The 15746-nt window shown below is 37.5% G+C and overlaps 1 protein-coding gene across 9 annotated transcripts in view; it reads right to left on the minus strand.

Annotated features, from left to right (window-relative positions):
• Window positions 1–215: 215 nt before the first annotated feature.
• LOC132825820 (histone-lysine N-methyltransferase EHMT1-like) overlaps window positions 216–15746 on the minus strand; it is a 190521-nt gene continuing 174990 nt past the window's right edge. For 4 of the 9 annotated variants that reach the window (XM_060841331.1, XM_060841330.1, XM_060841337.1 and 1 more), the window contains 6 exons: window positions 14174–14251; window positions 13744–13859; window positions 11907–11993; window positions 7216–7294; window positions 2269–2444; window positions 217–927 (listed from right to left, as the gene is read on the minus strand). In XM_060841331.1, coding sequence (XP_060697314.1) covers window positions 744–927; window positions 2269–2444; window positions 7216–7294; window positions 11907–11993; window positions 13744–13859; window positions 14174–14251 — 720 coding nt within the window. In that variant the 3' untranslated portion in view covers window positions 217–743. Of the gene's footprint in view, window positions 928–2268; window positions 2445–7215; window positions 7295–11906; window positions 11994–13743; window positions 13860–14173; window positions 14252–15746 lie in introns of all 9 variants that reach the window. The other 5 variants (XM_060841332.1, XM_060841333.1, XM_060841334.1 and 2 more) reach the window with 2 other exon arrangements.

Consider the following 15746-nt stretch of genomic DNA (forward strand, 5'->3'; position numbering starts at 1 on the left):
AGCAGTTCAGGCAGCATCCGAAGAGCAGTAAAATCGACATTTCGAGCAAAAGCCCTTCATCAGGAATTACTCTGTAATTAGGCATTATTGTTGTTTTCATTAGGCTGTAAAATAATGTAATCACATCAGTTTAAAATAAGCATTTGCACACTTTGCAAATCTATTACGAACTGTGTTTATTTATAACATTTCAGCAAGATTTGCATACAAATTCAGAACACTAATGGATCAAGCATAAATGCCCTTAAAACCATTAAAAATTATAATGAATGCAAACAGTAATGTCTCTGTAAAGTTCTTTAAGTACTTGCACAAAAAAAACTGACCTGCACTAAAGGACCTTGAAAAAGTTTATGCAAAATGGTACTTTTAATGTCCAACCATCACGCATCAACAGCAGATGGTAAATTCATAGTGACAAACTTGTACTACTTTACTATTACTAATACTACTACATGTAAAAAAAAATTACTTGAATTCATGTTAAAAACAGGTTGTTCCTTTATACAATCTTGAGGTGAGTTTTACTTGGGTGTAAACTCTCACAATAATCAGCACCATAACTGTTGGCCCTCACTATAACAAAAGTTCAATTTATTAAATGTCCTATTGTCAATATCTAGACAGACAATTCGTAGGAAGAATTTCATCAGTACAGCTGAGCTAGTACTCAAGACTCTGTTCACACAAGCAGAGCTATTTCTCTCAATTCAGCTCAATGTGGTCCAGGTTGAATTAGCATGTCAAGAAACATTGGCAGATGTGGCTGAGCTGGTGTCTGGGAGTCCATTTTGTTGTGCTTCTAGTTGAGACACTGTAGCTTGTCGTTGAGCAATGGCAGCAGCTGAATGCTTGCACTTCTCTGAACCACACTGACAGGTGAAATATTTACTCTTGATGTCCCAGAACCTGTCTCCATAATCAAATCTAAGAAATAAATACAGTAAGCTATTAGGAATGCCCCTCAGAAAAGGGAATGGTTACTGTAAAGCAAGACTTAGAAGTAGAGCAAACATTTTACTAACCAATGCCTATGGGATTAGGAGTGTACCAGTTGATCAAATAATTCGATTAATCAATGTAAAAACACATACTGAGTAATAGGAATATAATGCAGAGGTAACACATCACTGGTTTACCTTATTTACAGCATAAATCACTTAAATAATAATGCAACTTTGCCTTAAATAAAACTTATTAGCAGAGAGCTTTCTCCATCGCATCCTCAACTGACTACTCAGACATTATAGGGATTGCAATAATACAGTCAACTTCTGCCCGCTCAGATAAAGATTTTTGTTGGCTTATTGGGAACACCAGTTCAAACTAAGTTTGTTATTTTGTTTTCCAGACTGACTACAACATGATATTCATCACCAAATATAAATTGAACACCACTTTTCTATTGCAGATGCCCATTTATCAGCATTTTGTTTTCAGCAATAAGATTGAAGGGAATAGAGAAGGATACAAATTGTTCTATTTTGAAAATGCAGCCCACCCAGTGAAACATGTTAAATAAATTACCCACAAAGTAACCCAAGAATGCCCCCTAACTTGATCCACAAACCTGAAATGAGGCAAGTTGGACTTCAGGTTATTTTTATAGATGCACCACAGAAAGCATCTTATCTAGATGCATCATAGTCTGGTGCAGCAACTGCTTTGCCCAAGACGACAACATATTAGAGAGTTGTGAATGCAGCCCAGTCCCATCACAAAAACCAGCCTTTTTTCCACTGACACTGTCTACACTTTCCGCTGCCTCAGGAAAGCAGCCAACAGAATCAAAGACCCCTCCCACCCCAGTTATACTCACTTCTACACTCTTCCATCAGCAGAAGATACATTTGTTTGAAAACACATACCAACAGATTTAAGAACCCCCCCCCACCCACTGTTATCAGACTTATAATCAGACCTCCATCTCCACCTTCTCTGCAGCTATAACCCTATATTCAGCATTCGCGGATTAGCATGCAAAACAATACTTTTCACTCTATCTTGGTACATGTGACAACAATAAATTAAATCAAAGCAAACTCCTATTATGCTTCACTATGACATTTCAAATTGAACCAAAATGTGCACTATCTGGCTTACAAAGAAAATCATTTCAAGACAGTTTAAGATGGAATTTATCCCTGAATTACAAAGGTCTTAATTTACGCTGCAGTGAAGAACTGCAGTTGGTTTCTAAGATATCCATTTTGTTGAAAATATTAAAACAAGCTCTTAGCTAAGAAACTCAATTTATTTAATATTTACCCCAGTTCCTCGCCAGATTTGATATCTCTGCTGCTGAAGAACGCAATTCTTGGGAAACGAAGATCTTGGTGTGACATGAAAACTCGCACAGGAATCAGATTTGGCTCACACAAATGGTTTATAAATCGGCTGACATTTCCATAGTAACGAGCATCAATGCAGTATACCTCCCCCTCCTAAAAATGAACCAAAAACCATATTATTTATTTGATTACTTCTTCCCTCAAATCAAAAAGACTGGAAATATAAGTACGTCATGTTCAGAAGGTGATACTTAGAATGCACCATGTGAGATACTTCAGGGAATTGGGGAAATTTCCATGTATCTTAAATTCCAGACGTTTCCTGAGGAGAAAATGTGTATGCAGTGAGTTGTATGTGATCTGAAATGCACTGCTTGAAAGGGTTTAGATTAGATTAGATTTACAGTGTGGAAACAGGCCCTTCGGCCCAACAAGTCCACACCGACCCGCCGAAGCGCAACCCACCCATACCCCTACATTTACCCCTTACCTAACAATACGGGCAATTTAGCATGTTTAAGCAAATCTAATAGCAACTTTAAAAGAAAGAAATTAAATGCATAATATAAAAAGAATAGAATTGCAGGCTATACGGAAGGAGCAAGGAAGTGGGAATAAACAAATAGTTCTTCCAAAGAGCTGAAAAGATACAAAGCATTGAATAATTTGTTTATTGCTGTATGGTTCCTTGCGTTTAATTTCAATGGAAAGCTTGGTTTATCGATTTGGGTATTCCACTGTGAAACATACCCCTCATTAAGACTAACTGAAGGTGCCAAAGTCACTATCAGGTTGTTATCCTGAAAAATGGATTTTTTGTAATCAAATGAAGAAAGAATACATTTGAGTTGTCTCACAAATATGGAAGTGAATGAACAGAGCAAACAAAACAGAGTTAGATTTTTCAAGTAAGTTGAAAGCAAGTTTGGACGTGACTCTGGAAGTCTGCTTTTAGCCACCTGTGGAAGAGATTGGAACTGCAAACAGGAGAGAAATCAAGGTCAATTGAGGAGTTTACTGACACCTCATCCTAACTGACAATGGGGGACTAGGGAAATCAGCCGGGACCCTGCTTAGGCGACCATGACAGGCTCACATTCTCTCTCTAAAGCTTATTTTCTTATTTTCGTGAAAATCAATTGGCTTCAAGGTAGAATGCACGAATTCATGAGCACGCTTTGCGATTAGTTAAAAAACAATCGCATGTCACTGAAGCTAAAACATCACTAATATGAAACCAAGCAGACAGGGATAAAAGAAATTAATCAGCCAGAATTAAATGTATTTATGCTTTAAACACACCTGCCATTCCTGACAAAAACTACAGGAAAGAAATACATCATCCAACATAACACAAGCTGCAAGGGACAGACATGGGCAACCGATTCACCTGGATGGGTTCCTTTAGCAAAAAGTGCAACTTCAGATCAGTGAGCTCAATTTGTAGAGATGTTTTAACATTTCAGTCTCATACTGTCTTGTATTCAAACCAACATTCACCCATTTTTTAAAAACACAACAGAGATGCAGAAATGATGATTTCTTAGAAAACACTGGACAACTTTGATTTGCAGTGAACAGGACTATAAAATATTCAAAACATCAATTGTAACAATCAATCTTTACAACCATAAATTTTCAACTTTCAAAAAGACTCAGAATACCTGTAAAACTGTAGTTTTAGAAGGGTCATTGTTCAAATTTGAAGTTGTCCTAGAGATACACTTATTTCCTTATAGAATAATTTATTTTAGGGTCTATTTTAATTTGATGGTTGCTGAAAGTGTTAATCCCATTTGTAAAATTTGTCTTCGATTTCTTTCAATCTTTTACCTACAATAACATGTTTAGTGAACGAACTTTGAGTGTTGACTTTTTGGAAGTGGGGATGGAAGAAACCTTACATAATTCGCCCATCAGTATGATTTTTCTGGTTTCAGATGGTAGGGTTACTCATTACTCAATGGGTCAACACATCAATTGCAAAATGATTGCTTGATTTAAATGCATTTTATTAATTGGTTCTTTGCATTCTCATCAGAGTACCAGTAGCTACAAATTGGCACATCTACAAGGAGTAACTAACACAACATTGGTCACTTCAATTTAAATGCTAAGGTTTTAAATTTGAAAATAACAGTTGATTTCAATGCCATTTTAAGAATTTAAACTTTTAATGCTTTAAAACATTTGTCAACTGTACAGCAAGCTTTAGAATGACAGCTCTCACATAGTCATTTTTAGTAATAAACAGAAATGCACTTAACTTCCAAAACCATTCAGCACCACACAGAAGATTTAATTGATATCACAGACATGAATGCCATATGGCTGATTAAATGCATTGTTTATTGTAACACACTTAACATAAATAAGCCAGAGGTTTGTCCACACCCTTTCCTTTTAATTGCTTGTATGTTCCAAAACAAAGTTGTTCAAACAATCATAGCTACTACACTTTCCCTGATCACGACAGAGGGAGGGACAGACAAATAGACAGACAGACAAATAGACAGACAGACAAATAGACAGACAGACAAATAGACAGACAGACAAATAGACAGACAGACAAATAGACAGACAGACAGACAGACAAATAGATTTATGGCATAGGGAGGCTACTCAGCTCATCAAGTCCATGCCAGGGCCCCAAAGAACTAATCCAGACAGTTCCACTGCCCTGCTCAATTGCTGTAGTCCTACAAGGGTATTCCTTCACATGGTCATTCAAATCCCTTTTGATATCATTGATTCTGCTCCATGGGCAGCAAGTTCCTGGTTATTACCACTTGCTGTTTAAAGATATTTCCTAAAATATTAAATCAGCAACACCGTGCAACTAAACCTCATACCTTGTCAAACAGGACCTTTCTGAGGAAGAGTCACCCGTCCCAAAACGTTAACTTTGATTTCTCTTCACACATACTGACAGATCTGCTGACTTTTTCCAGCATTTTTTGTTTTAGCCCCTGTACCATCTGCTAATGGAAAGCTTTTCCGAGTCTCCCTTATTTAAACCTGTCATACTCTTGTACACTTCTATCACATTTTTCCTTTCAATCATATTTGTTTCAAGGGGAACAAACCTAGCCTTTCCAACCTAACTAACTAAAGCCCCTACTTCACAAACATTCTGGCAAATCTCGTCTGTACTTTCTCAAGGACTTCATATCTTTCCCGAAGTGCAATGACCAGAAGTGGCTGCAGTAGTTTAGTTGAGGCTTCACAGGAGCTTTAGAATAGTTCAGTATAATCTTTTTTTAAATTCAATGCTTCTATTTATGAAGCCCAAGATCCATCTGTCCTCTTAGTTTAATGTATTTGTATAAAATGTATGCACCTTGCTTTGTCAGTTAAGGAGTGCTGTTTCTGGCTATCTTACTGATCACCGTTGTTGATCCTATCTTGCCTATACTTGGGGTGTCTCTTCTTTAAAGGTCACCGACTGTCCTACCAGTTTCGCCTGTCATTTTCATTTGTTTTGTAACCACTCTTAATATGCTTTGCCACCTTCAATAATCTCGACAGAGTTGTGCCATTAAGTCTAAATTGCCTCTCACTAGCTGTCTATCAAAATAGATCACTTCACTGTATTACAATTCAGTCTGCCATTTGTTTGCCCATTGTACTAGCCTAACTATACCCCATTGCTGGCATAGCCTCATAGTTACCATTATTTGCATTATCAGCAAATGTTGAAATTCCGTATTCCCAGATCCAAGATATTTATATATATCAAAAAAATCACAGTGGTCCTAATACTGATTCTCAGGGAACAATGCTGTCTATCACTCTTCAGTTCAAAAAACAATCTACTTCTTTCTGCCCTTAAGCCAAATTTTTGTCCAATTTTACCCCAAATTTGTCTTAAATTTTTTTAAACAATCTTAAATGAGGAATCTTGTCAAATGCTTTCTTAAAATCCATATATATAACATCCATAACTTTTCTTCATTGATCTATTCAGTTATTTCATCAGACATAGAGATACTAATTTTGGTGATATTATCAGTAGACTTAGCACTTAAAATTTTTTTTTAAATTGTGCAAGCAAACTTGCACATCAACTAATAAAAAGATTGCTTAGACTTTGGAATGAATGCAACATGTTAGTTTTTGAACAAATTCCAAATTATCAGCAAGATGGATCAGGTCATGACTAAAAATGAATATAACCCACACCCCATTTACACTACTGAATTGTTCTATATTACTATGACAGTTTGCTTGTTCTTGCTAAAGATATTAACTTAGGTAATTACTACTATGCGCTGTTTTGCTACATCAAAAAATACATTAGAATATTGCATGTCCAAATGTTATGGCCTGTTGTCACAACATTATGTCAACTGCATATCGTAATAATTTTCAATATCTATCATTTATTGAACTGCATAACATTGTGTTGACATTTGTAGGATGGGTCTACACAAGGCAATGGAACAACTTGATTAAATACATCTTTTTTTTTCCCCCAGAAAACTACTACTTCTTTTATTTGACAGGATGACAGATTTTTCATACATTGTATCATGAAAACACTCACAAATTAAGTGACTGACAACAAATTTAAAAGTCTGTGTCTAAATGCTATAGCCCTTTCAAGATGGTAATTTCTGCATCAACATTTATTCTACAATAAATACTGCCAAAATTCTTCAATTCTCATTATTACCATGAATCGATCTACACTTAGTACACAAATTTAGAACAGGTAATGACAATGCAACAGGCTAAAATGAATTGCAATTATGCAGTTTTACCATCCAAATTATTTTTGCTCACTGTCTTGACTGAAAAATAGAAAACCTTTTAGATTTGGGAGTCAACCTTAAATAAACTGATTTGTTAACCATAACGCAATGCAGCTGTAACACAAATAATCAATGATCTGACACAGGTCTTGTGACAAAGTAATAAGTACCTTATTATCGAGGTCAAAAAGATAGGAGTCATCTTCTCGGACATCTGCCTCTGCATCAGTTATAAGTTCCCCAACATATCTGGGCAAAGAAAAGGCATTGTTTCACAAAAAATGTTTTCACTGATAAACTAATACTGGTACTTTACTGTGAAACACAATTCAGCCAAAATGGTTAAAGGAATGTATAATCGCTTACAATATCTGTTCATCAATGCTACTTCACATTCATTTCCTGATGGACTGATATCTCAGAAAAACAGCACTTTCAAATGAAGACCTTAAAAGACACATTGGTGATGGACATACCCGAGAATGTTCTCGAATGGATTCTACTTCTGACATTTAAAGAAAGATAATCTAGATTAATGAAATGCAACTCAAGACAGGCTACAAAGTAATTAAACCAGGAGAAAGGGAGGAATGTTCCCAGCCCTAACCACATAGGCAATGGTCAGTCACTTGGGAAAAAATAGTGAGACCTGCAGAAAAGTAATCGTCAATATTGAGAAAGCAATATCTGATTCTGTAACTAGTTTTTGAACAGCGAGATGAAAATTTCACTGGTGAGTGGCGAGAGCACGAATTGGGTGACCATCCGTGTGGAGTTTGCACATTCACCGTGTCTGCAAAGATTTCTTCCAGTTGCTCAGGTGACTATCCACAGTCTACAAAAGGTGTAGGTGAGATGGACTGGCCATGTTAAATTGTCCGTAGTGTTCAGAGGTATGTAAGTTAGGTGGATTGGCCATGGGAAAAATGCAGGATTAGATGGATAGAACAGGTTTGGGTGGGATATTCTTCAGAAGGTCAATGTGAACTTGATGAGCCGAAAGGCCCGTTTCCCAGCTGCAGGGATTCAATGCCTCTAATTGCAAGTATTAGCTAGTCATTAGTACTAATCTCAAATGTACATCACTGATAAATATTTTACTATTCTCCTATACAAACTATCAGGCAACAATTCCACACACAGAAGTCAGGTGAGTTTAACACGCCATTTCCCTCTCCAAGCCTTAACCTTAGACAGTAGTCCACAATGTCTTCTCCAAACGCAGCAGCCACCCACACTCCCAGTCCACAGAGGCTAACAGTGGACATGTAACAGCCTCTCTGCAGCCTCAGGTTTCAAATCTGACCCACTCTGGATATAGGTTTGCTCGCTAAGCTAGAAGGTTCGTTTTCAGACATTTCGTCACCATACTAGGTATCATCAGTCAGCCTCTGGATGAAATGTCTGAAAGTGAACCTTCCAGCTCAGCGAGCAAACCTACATCAAGAACCTCAACCCGAGCTACAAATCTTCTCAAAACTTGCTGACCCACTCTGTTTACCACTTCAAAAATGCACTTTGGAGTCCACACTTGTTTTTAACATTGAAAAAATGCATATTGAACATTTGTATGATAAATAACATTATTATATAAACAGCAAGAGCTTCTTCCTCTATTACAATGATGAAAAACATGAACATAATAGTGAGTGAATAGCATAAATATATAATTTAAAAGAACTAAACAGAAGCAATGGAATCAACTGAACTTTCTCTGACAACATGTCGAAAGCAAATGTCCAGATATACAAATCATGAATATTCATTTTCTCAATATTTATTCTTGTAAAAACAAAATTCAACATGCAGGTGATTCTGTTGCACAAACTGAACACAAACCCTAATCCTCAAAGTTAAAAATTGCACAACACCAGGTTATGGTCCAACAGGTTTAATTGGAAGCACACTAGCTTTTGGAGTGTCGCTCCTTCATCAGGTGATAGTGGAGGGCTCCACTATCACCTGATGAAGGAGCGACACTCCGAAAGCTAGTGTGCTTCCAATTAAACCTGTTGGACTATGACCTGGCGTTGTGTGATTTTTAACTTTGTAAACCCCAGTCCAACACCGGCATCTCCAAATCATGACTAATCCTCAAAATTGAGAATTTAAAGGTGACGTGATAAAATACATTTTTTATAAATGGCATTGAGCAACGTTTCTAAAACTTAAAATATATTATCAATTTTGCAATGTATAAAAATCTACAATTACTAATATTGGTGAAATATTTGCAAAATAGCTATAAATGGTATTAAACATTAACTTCTGTGTTATAAAGATTACTTTGAAAAGAGAGAAAAAAGGTTGAAGGGACACATAAACAAGCTAAATATTGGTAATTTGAACTATCTGTAAGCATGAGGATAAATATCAAAACAGATTAATCGGACTCAATAGCCTGTTCCCATGTTCTAATTCCCATGTACACATATTACTTGTATTGAAGTGACAAGAAAGTATGTGCTACAAAATAAAGTTTCAAAATAGACTTACTCAAATGCTAACCTATCAGAAATTAATGGCTCTAAAGAGATAACTAACAATTGGGATTTTCTGGACTATATTTGATTCCATAGGTCAAAATCATGTTATAAAAGGGATACACAGAATGCACCTTACAGACCACTTTGAGATTTACAAAAACAAAACAGTTTTCAAACATAGCTGTGTTCTTTAATATAATGGCAGCATCTTTTGTCGATGTTCCATCAAAATTTCCCAATACTAAGAAAACGTACAACAGAAATATCAAACTGGAACATTTTATTCATTCCCACTGACATCAATTAACTGGTCAATCAAGGTAAAAGTCTGACAACTAAAACTAAATTTCTCCTCGGCTAGATAAGACTTCCCATTATTTTCCTCTCATCAATGAAAGTAATTCTAATGTGCAATGGAAATATTCTTATGAACTGTTGTTTTTTTTTTAAAAAGGTTTGAAGTCTCAGCTTCATGAGTAATAAAATCAGTTCATATCACAAACTTTGTTTTATTCATGAAATGTAAGCATTGTTGGTTGAGGTAATATTTATAGCTCATTCCCGATTGCCCTTCAGAAAGACAGCAATGAGCTGCCTCCTTATTCCGCTGCACACCACTTGGTTTAAATACTCTTACAGTGCTGCTTGGGTAAGAGTTCCAGAAGTTTGACCTAGTGACAGTGAAGGAATGGTCACACATCTTCAAGTCATAATGGCGAATGGCTTAGAGGGGAACCTGCCAGTGGTGCTGGCGGTCCCATCCATCTGCTGCTATTATCCTTTTAGGTGGTAGTGGTTGTAGGTTTGGAAGGCACTGTTTAAGAGCTTTAGTGACTACCTGCAGTGCATCTTGTAGATGATATACATTACTCCAACTGAGCATTGGTTGGGGAGAGAATGAGTGTTTCTGTATGTAGTCACGGATCAAGCAGACTGCTTTGTTCTGGATGGTGGCCAAGCTTCCTGAGCTTTGTTGGAGCTGCACTAATCCAGGAAAGTGGACAGTCTTCCACCAAAACTCTTAAGATTGCCAAATAAATGATTAGCAGCTCTTGGAGTCAGGAGGTGAATTAGTCGCTACATGTTTCATAGCCTCTGACCAGCTCTTGTCACTACATTACTCACACGGTTAAGTCTAGTTCAGTTTCTGATCAATGCTAGCCCTTAGGACACTGACAGCGGGGAATGCCATTAAATTCAAAGGGACAATGGTTAGAACCTCATGTTCAAGATTATTATTTGCTAGCACTTACGTGGCAAATATGTTACTTCCCACTTGTCAGCCAAATGTGGATATTATTCAGGTATTACTGGATTTAGATTTGGGCAGTTTCAGTATGAGTCACCACAAGTGGTGCTAAACACACTGCAATCATCAGCAAACATCCCACTTCAGTCCTCCCGATGGAGGGAAGGTCATTGATGAAACAACTGAAGGTGGTTGGGCCTAGGACATCACACTGAGGAACTCCAATAACATCCAGGAACTCCAATGACTGACCTCCAATAACCAGAGCCATCTCCTTTTGTGCCAATCCATCTCCAATCAATGGAGAGTTTTACTCGGGCTCCTTGATGCCACACTCAATCAAATGCTGCTTGGATTTCAAGTGAACACACTCTCACCTCGAATAAAGGTGAGGGAAAGTTATTGAAAGTAAACGGAAGCAAACTTACTTATCATGCCAACAGTAGGGAACAAAGTCAAAGTCTGATTACACAAAAATGTACAAGATTGAAAACTGAATATCAAAAACACACAAGAAAATCATACAAGTATAAGCACAGAAAGTAAAAGAGAAACAAGTTAGTGCTGACTGAATTTAAATGGCTGTTGCTACATACAGGTCTTCCCTAATATAAACTCACAATAAGACTTCTATTACAGCTAACAAAAATGTAAGGACAGTTTTGGTTAATTTTACTGTATGAACCTTCAGTGTCAGAAACTTAAAATGCAATCTTTAAAATGGTATTCTGGAGTTTTGGTAAATTAATCTAGGGTAAGACATTTTTCACAGCCTTACGTTTCTGCAAGTTATACCTATACCTTTCATTTCTTTCAGCACAGCCTAATTCAGGTACTGTCTTTTTAAAAAAAGGACAATGCACCTGACCCATGGAAGAAAAGCTTCATGGACCAAACAACTATGCATCATTGTATACACTTCCTTATATTGTTTTGACTTAGGATGGCTAGTACATCACCTTTACCTAACATCAAAGACTTCCACAGGTTAGCAGGTAAGTAAAAACAGCACAGATGTAGCATTTTGACATAATAGCATTGAAATTATTTTCACTTAAACAGGAAAATTCACCAAAAATAAAGCATTCTTAATATGTAACAGCAACCAGAGACACCCAATACTTACTCGCAGATAAAATGACCCTTGGGAATGTCCTGCAATGATCGAACACCCCACCCCATTCTGTTTGTACGATAGATCTGTAATCGAACTCTGAAAAAGAGGACAAAACAGAATAAGGAGAAATATTTGTAACAGTGTGCAATTTTAAGCAAAGTTTGGCAGAAAAATTTGAAAAGTTTCCATGTTTCAGATTAGCCAGCTATTCAACACAATGTTGTTTTTGAACTCCTGCTGTGTGTAAACTAGCTACTGCAGTTGCACATACAACAGGTCATGCATTTCAAAGTTTTTTTTTGTGAAAGTAATAAGAGACAAATAAATGTAAGACTTTTTGCAGTAAACAAAGGTCATCAATTTTACTCGTTACATTTCAAAGGAAAACTTATTTTTCAGATGCTACACGAAGTGTGTAGTTTGAAAAGGGATATTTATGTGCTTGAATGTTTCATTACAATCCACAATGAAACCAATTTCAACATGTAAAATTACTGTGAGAAATTAATCATAAAATGAGAAATAGCTACAAAAAACAACTTATTTAAGCATGAGTATTTTATCACAATCATGTATTACAGACAGATGTTAAAATTGCAGTTTTGATTGCAACTTCATGGGATGGGGAAATTGAGGAATCTTGGCAAAGCACAGCCAAATGTGTACACACTTGAAAGAAAAGCGAGCACTTTCTTTCCTGCCAGTCACAAAATATTGTTTTAATATTGTTTCGCTAATGCTGAAAAAGAATGTGGCTTGTTGCAGAGCACTTCAGATTGCATAATAGTAGTCACACCATACAGCTCAGTTCAATTTTATTATGACCAGAGTCATTGCAATTTTCTAAAAATGAAAGGCACTGGTTACAGAAGTGCTGCTTTGTACTGTTTAAACATAGGCTGATACATCTGTACAATTTGAAAAGTTAAACCATTGTTTAAACAAAGTTGTCCTTACAGCTTCATTTAATAATCCATTTGATCTTAATGTGAATGAGCTCTTTGCTGAAGCGTGACTGTCTCACAAAGACATGCCACACATTTATGAATAAAATAATCAGCTTTCCAGTATACACTGCAAATATTCAAATATAGAAGTAGGGATGCCTTTATATAATGGAGTTAAAAAATTCACAACACCAGGTTATAGTCCAAAAGGTCTATTTGGAAGCACGAACTTTCGGAGCACTGCTCCTTCATCAGCTACCTGGTGTTGTGAAATTTTTAACTTTGTCCACCCCAGCCCAACACCAGCACCTACACAACATTTCTATAACTGCATAGGACTTCCGTTAAACCAATCCTAGGAAAATCTTTGTTTTCGTCACCTTACATAAAAGGCATACTTGCATTGGAAGCAGTTCAGATAAGATTCACTGTGCTGATTCCTGTGATGAAAGGAGTTGTCTGATGAGGAAAGACTGGGCAGAATTACCCTATACTCATTGGAATTCAAAAGAATGAAAGGTGAGCTTGCTGAACGCACAGACTCTGAAAGGGTCTGACAGGTAAATGCTGAGAGGATCTTTCCTCTTGTGGGGAAATCTCTGAGGGCACACTTTAAAAATATCAGATCCCCATGCAAGAGGGAGATGATGAGGAATTTCTCAGTCTATAAAACTGTCTTTCACAGAAAGCAGTGGTGGCTAGGTCATTGACTACATTCAAGGCTATGTTAAGACAGACCTTGAATCAACAAGGAAGTTGAAGGTTTTGTGTAATGAGGAAGAAAGTGGAGTTGAGGACACAATCAGAACAGGGGGACCAGGCTTGATGACTGATTGCCCTTGTCCTATGATTTTATAATCTTCATGGATTTCAGTAAACCACAATAAATCCTGCCTGACCTGATTCCATTTTGCACCACACGATTTTTACATGTCCTCCAACATCCACAGGCGTGGTTACACTCAAAAATGAGTGGAGGTTCCAGCATGTTGAATTCTGGAAGAAGTCGTCCATCCTGAAAATACAAAGCATACTGCAGTGATATTTTCAAGTTTGATGAGTGACTGACAAAGCGATTAACAGCTCAAACCATAATACATTCCTTCTAACAGTTAACCTCTTCAACACAAGTTTAGCTTTGAGCAATTCTTCAGCTTAACAACATTAAACAAGTGCCATCACTGATTATAGGATAGAAATGGAAACATACCTGAGGAATAATCAAGTTCTACAGTATCAAAACAATTTGAAGTGCAAAGAAAACAATTACAGTTTCCATAAGGGGATTTACAGCAAAAGATTTTTCTCAACTGAAACTATTTTGCTTACCTGGTCATACCAGCAACGTATACTTAGTTGGCCACACATGCAGTTACTGGAGGAGCAGTCATCCTCACAAAAACAGTACTGCACAGAGATTAAAGAGACAAAATTACCTTTGGAGAGTCTACCAATGATAAGACATAAAAAAAAATTAAATCTGTAACTAATTTTAAAATCAATTATGCTAAGGTGATACAGAATTAAAATAATTTGTCATTAAGACAATTAAGCTTTGGGTTAGTTGAAATAAATTTTGCACAATGGCATTTTATTGTACATTGAAATGAGGTACCATGCATTTGCTAAAAGACAACTGGGCTATTTATTAAAAAAAAACTTTGTTTCCCTCCTTTGAATTTGCCAAATTCACTGTTCACATTAAACTAGGGAGAAATATTTAATATTTGTGAGAAGATTTGTAGCTCGGGTGCTTGTTGTTGTGGTTCTGTTCGCCGAGCTGGGAATTTGTGTTGCAGATGTTTCGTCCCGTCTAGGTGACGTCCTCAGTGCTTGGGAGCCTCTTGTGAAGCGCTTCTGTGACGTTTCCTGTGGCATTTATAGTGATTTATATCTGCCGCTTCCGGGTGTCAGTTCCACCTGTCCGCTGCAGTCCAGTTCGATGTGCTTATTGATTGAATCTGTGGATGAATGCCATGCCTCGCCTCTAGGAATTCCCTGGCTGTTCTCGGTTTGGCTTGTCCTATAATAGTTGTAGTATCCTAGAGGCATGGCATTCATCCATAGATTCAATCAATAAGCACATCGACCTGGACCCAATATACCGGCCACTGCAGTGGACAGCTGGAACTGACAACCGGAAGCTGCAGATACAAATCACTATAAATGCCGGAGGAAAGATCACAGAAGCACTTCACAGGAGGCTCCCAAGCACTGAGGATGTCACCTAGACAGGAGACGAAACATCTGCAACACAAATTCCCAGGTCGACAAACAGAACCACAACAGTGATATTTAATGTCACAACAAATGACCACAAGCTCAATTAATCCTAACCGATGCAAATCCACCTGCAAACTGGAGGAAGAATGCCTCATCTTCTACCTTGGAAGCGTACAACACACAGCCTCAACACCGAATTCACCAGTTTCCAAATCTCCCCAGCCCCCCACATCATCCAGGTCCAACCCTCCAACTTGGCACTGCCCACTTGCCCAGACCTACTTTTTCATCGTCCTTCCCAGCTATCTGCTCCACCCTTCCCACCAAGCTCACAATCACTTCCTAATTGCATCCACCTATCGCCATCCCACCCACCTTTCCCCAGCCCCACCCCTTCCCCCTATTTATTTCTCAAACCCCTTGCCCCTCCCCAATCCTGAAGAAGGACCCTGCCCCAAATGTTGACTCTCCTGCTCCTCAGATGCTGCTTGACTTGCTGCTTTTCCCAGCACCACACATCATCAACTCTGACTCTCCAGCATTTGCAGTCCTCACTATCTCCTGTCGCAATTTAGCCAGGCATACTAAACATGATTCAAGTGCAGCATCAATCCTTTAAAAATGCCCTTTTTGATGGCCAAAGTTTTCCTCATCATGAATAATTGCTACTTGGTAGAAA

This window comes from Hemiscyllium ocellatum, chromosome 21 (genome assembly GCF_020745735.1).
Source record: "Hemiscyllium ocellatum isolate sHemOce1 chromosome 21, sHemOce1.pat.X.cur, whole genome shotgun sequence".
Taxonomy (NCBI): domain Eukaryota; kingdom Metazoa; phylum Chordata; class Chondrichthyes; order Orectolobiformes; family Hemiscylliidae; genus Hemiscyllium; species Hemiscyllium ocellatum.